At 69.8% G+C, this 2,155-nt stretch overlaps 2 protein-coding genes across 2 annotated transcripts in view; one reads left to right on the forward strand and one right to left on the reverse strand.

Annotated features, from left to right (window-relative positions):
* The window catches only part of H696_03972 (hypothetical protein), a 5,447-nt gene extending 5,024 nt beyond the window's left edge, over positions 1-423 (reverse strand). Inside the window, exon 1 of the mRNA XM_009497841.1 lies at positions 211-423. Coding sequence (XP_009496116.1) covers positions 211-288 — 78 coding nt within the window. The 5' untranslated portion in view covers positions 289-423. The remainder of the gene's footprint in view (positions 1-210) is intronic.
* A 936-nt stretch (positions 424-1,359) lies between these two features.
* Positions 1,360-2,155, forward strand: part of H696_03973 (hypothetical protein) — a 2,511-nt gene continuing 1,715 nt past the window's right edge. Inside the window, exons 1-2 of the mRNA XM_009497842.1 lie at positions 1,360-1,674; positions 1,792-2,050. Of these exons, the coding sequence (XP_009496117.1) occupies positions 1,410-1,674; positions 1,792-2,050 (524 nt within the window). The 5' untranslated portion in view covers positions 1,360-1,409. The remainder of the gene's footprint in view (positions 1,675-1,791; positions 2,051-2,155) is intronic.

Below are 2,155 nucleotides of genomic sequence, written 5' to 3' on the forward strand. Positions count from 1 at the left end.
GGACGGCCAGGGATTTGATCTGCGCAGGGGGTCGAGGGGGGGGGGGGGGGGCAGAGAAGCAAAGGGAGGCCGGGGCGGTGAGCATCCAGTGGCAGGAGCACAGGGGGCAGAGAGACTGCCAGGCACATAAATGAGTGTGCGTGTGTGTATGTGTGTATGTGTATGTGTATGTGTGTGTGTGTGTGTGTGTTAAGGCGAGGACATTCGTACATCGTCTGAGTGCCCCTCCAGGGTGGTCACCGGTTGGAGGAACTCAAGATGGTGGGGGGCCAGGAAGTCTGACGGCATGGTGGTGCTGGGCGGGTGTGTGTCTCGTTTTTTCTGGGCGAGATGATGCCAGGCTGTGAAGGCGGAGGCGCAGGGGGGAGGGGAGGGGGAAGACAGAGTGGGAAGGAAGGGGGGAGAGAGGCGAGGGACGGGAACGGGGGGGGGGGGGGGAGAGGGAAGCCAGACAGAGGGTTGACTTTCCATACAGCCCCCATCTGCGAGCCGGGCCCTTTTTGGCAGCCCCCCGCGCCTCCCCCGGCCCCCGGCCCCCGGCCCCAGGTATATCCAGGCTCAGGGCCAGATCGAGCCATCACCCGCCACGCAATAGGCCGCCCAAGTTGGACACTAGAATGTACCTTCGATCAGGACACCTAGCCCGGCAATCGCGTACACGTACGTCATTCCGAGTGTCCGCCGGCCCCCCCCCCCCCCCCGGAGGGCGATCGCCCCTGAGGGAGGACGCGGAGGACGGCCCGAGGGCCGGGCGCGCAGCCCCGACGGGGACGTGGCAGATGCCAACTCCGGTCGGGCCGCGCCGGATTAAGATTTAACCGGAGGACTGAATCGTCGGCACATGGGGAACTTGGGGAGGGCGCTTGCGGCGCCCCCGGCGATACTACTGCCACCGCTGCGCCTGTGTGGTGTGAGAAAAATGCGCCGGGTTCGGGTCATCCCGGCCGCGGGTGCCATCGAGCGGTGTATCCCCCCCGCCGGGCCGGCCCCTCCCTGAGGCGGGAGAAGGGACGCCCAGGGCAGGCGATCTGCGTCCTGGCTCGAACGAACGAGCGAGGGCAGGCGCCGGTGTTTTTTTTTTTCTAGATCAGAACCAGCGGGCCGGAAACAAGGGCCCGGAGCCGTTGACTGAGGCCGGGGGAGGGAGGAGGGGCGGGGACACCGCGAGCAGCGCGCCCTTTGCGTCCCCCCCCCCTCCCCCCGGAGGGGCCACTTTTCTTGCGGCCTGATGCCGAGTCACCCCGGCGATCCCCGCGCCCGTCAGCCTACCTCCCTCCTCTTGTCTCCCTCGGTGCAACCGCCCCCCGCCCGGCTCGCCTGCCTCCCCCTCCCTGCCCCTGACGCCGCCGCCGCCGCCGCCGCCGCCGCCGCCGCCGCCCTCGCCCGCCGCCCCATCCCGTCCCGAGTCCATGCCGCCCCGGCGCCGGGGTGTCACCTCGTCGGCTGGCTCCGCCACGGTGGCCGCCGGCGCCACCCGGCAGCGCGCCTCCACTTCCCTGGCCAAATCGCTGAAACCGCCCGCCGAACACCCGTCGCCGGTCATTTCGGTCGATGACGACCCGGCCGACTGGCCGGATGCCTCGCTCCGGGCACTGGACGAGGCCTGTCGGTGCCCCATCTGCCGGGAACTCATGACGGTGGCCCCGGTCATGTCGCTGCGGTGCCGACACACCTGTGCGTGGCCGGCGCCCGGGCGGCCATTCCCCATGTGCGCGCTCCGACACCCGGTACTGACACTCGCCCTCCTTCCCTCGCCTGCGCTGCGCCCTTCGGGCCGAATGGCGCCCACAGATTGCTCCATGTGCGTGATGCGCGCGCTGGATGTCATGTCGCAATCCAGCGCGTCCCTTCCCCCGGCCACGGTCGGTCGAGATCAGTGGACCTTCCAGCCGGACGGCACCCCGGTGGCCGTCCCTCCCACTGGCCAGGCGGCGGCTTCGCTGGACACCGGCGGCCAGGCGTGCCCGGTTTGCCGCGAGCCCATGACCCTGTCCGATATCATCCCCAACGGGCAGCTCCTGCTGACGGTGAAGGCCTTTGCCGCGGCCCGGTGCGTGTCTGCTTTTCTTCTCCCTCGCGGTCTGCCTGGCCGGTTGCACTCTTCGGCGCCTGGCCCTTTGCCCGGGGGCCTTCTCGCCCCCTGCGCCGCCCGCCC

The sequence above is a fragment of the Fonticula alba genome (assembly GCF_000388065.1).
Source record: "Fonticula alba strain ATCC 38817 unplaced genomic scaffold supercont2.6, whole genome shotgun sequence".
In the NCBI taxonomy this organism is placed as follows: domain Eukaryota; order Rotosphaerida; family Fonticulaceae; genus Fonticula; species Fonticula alba.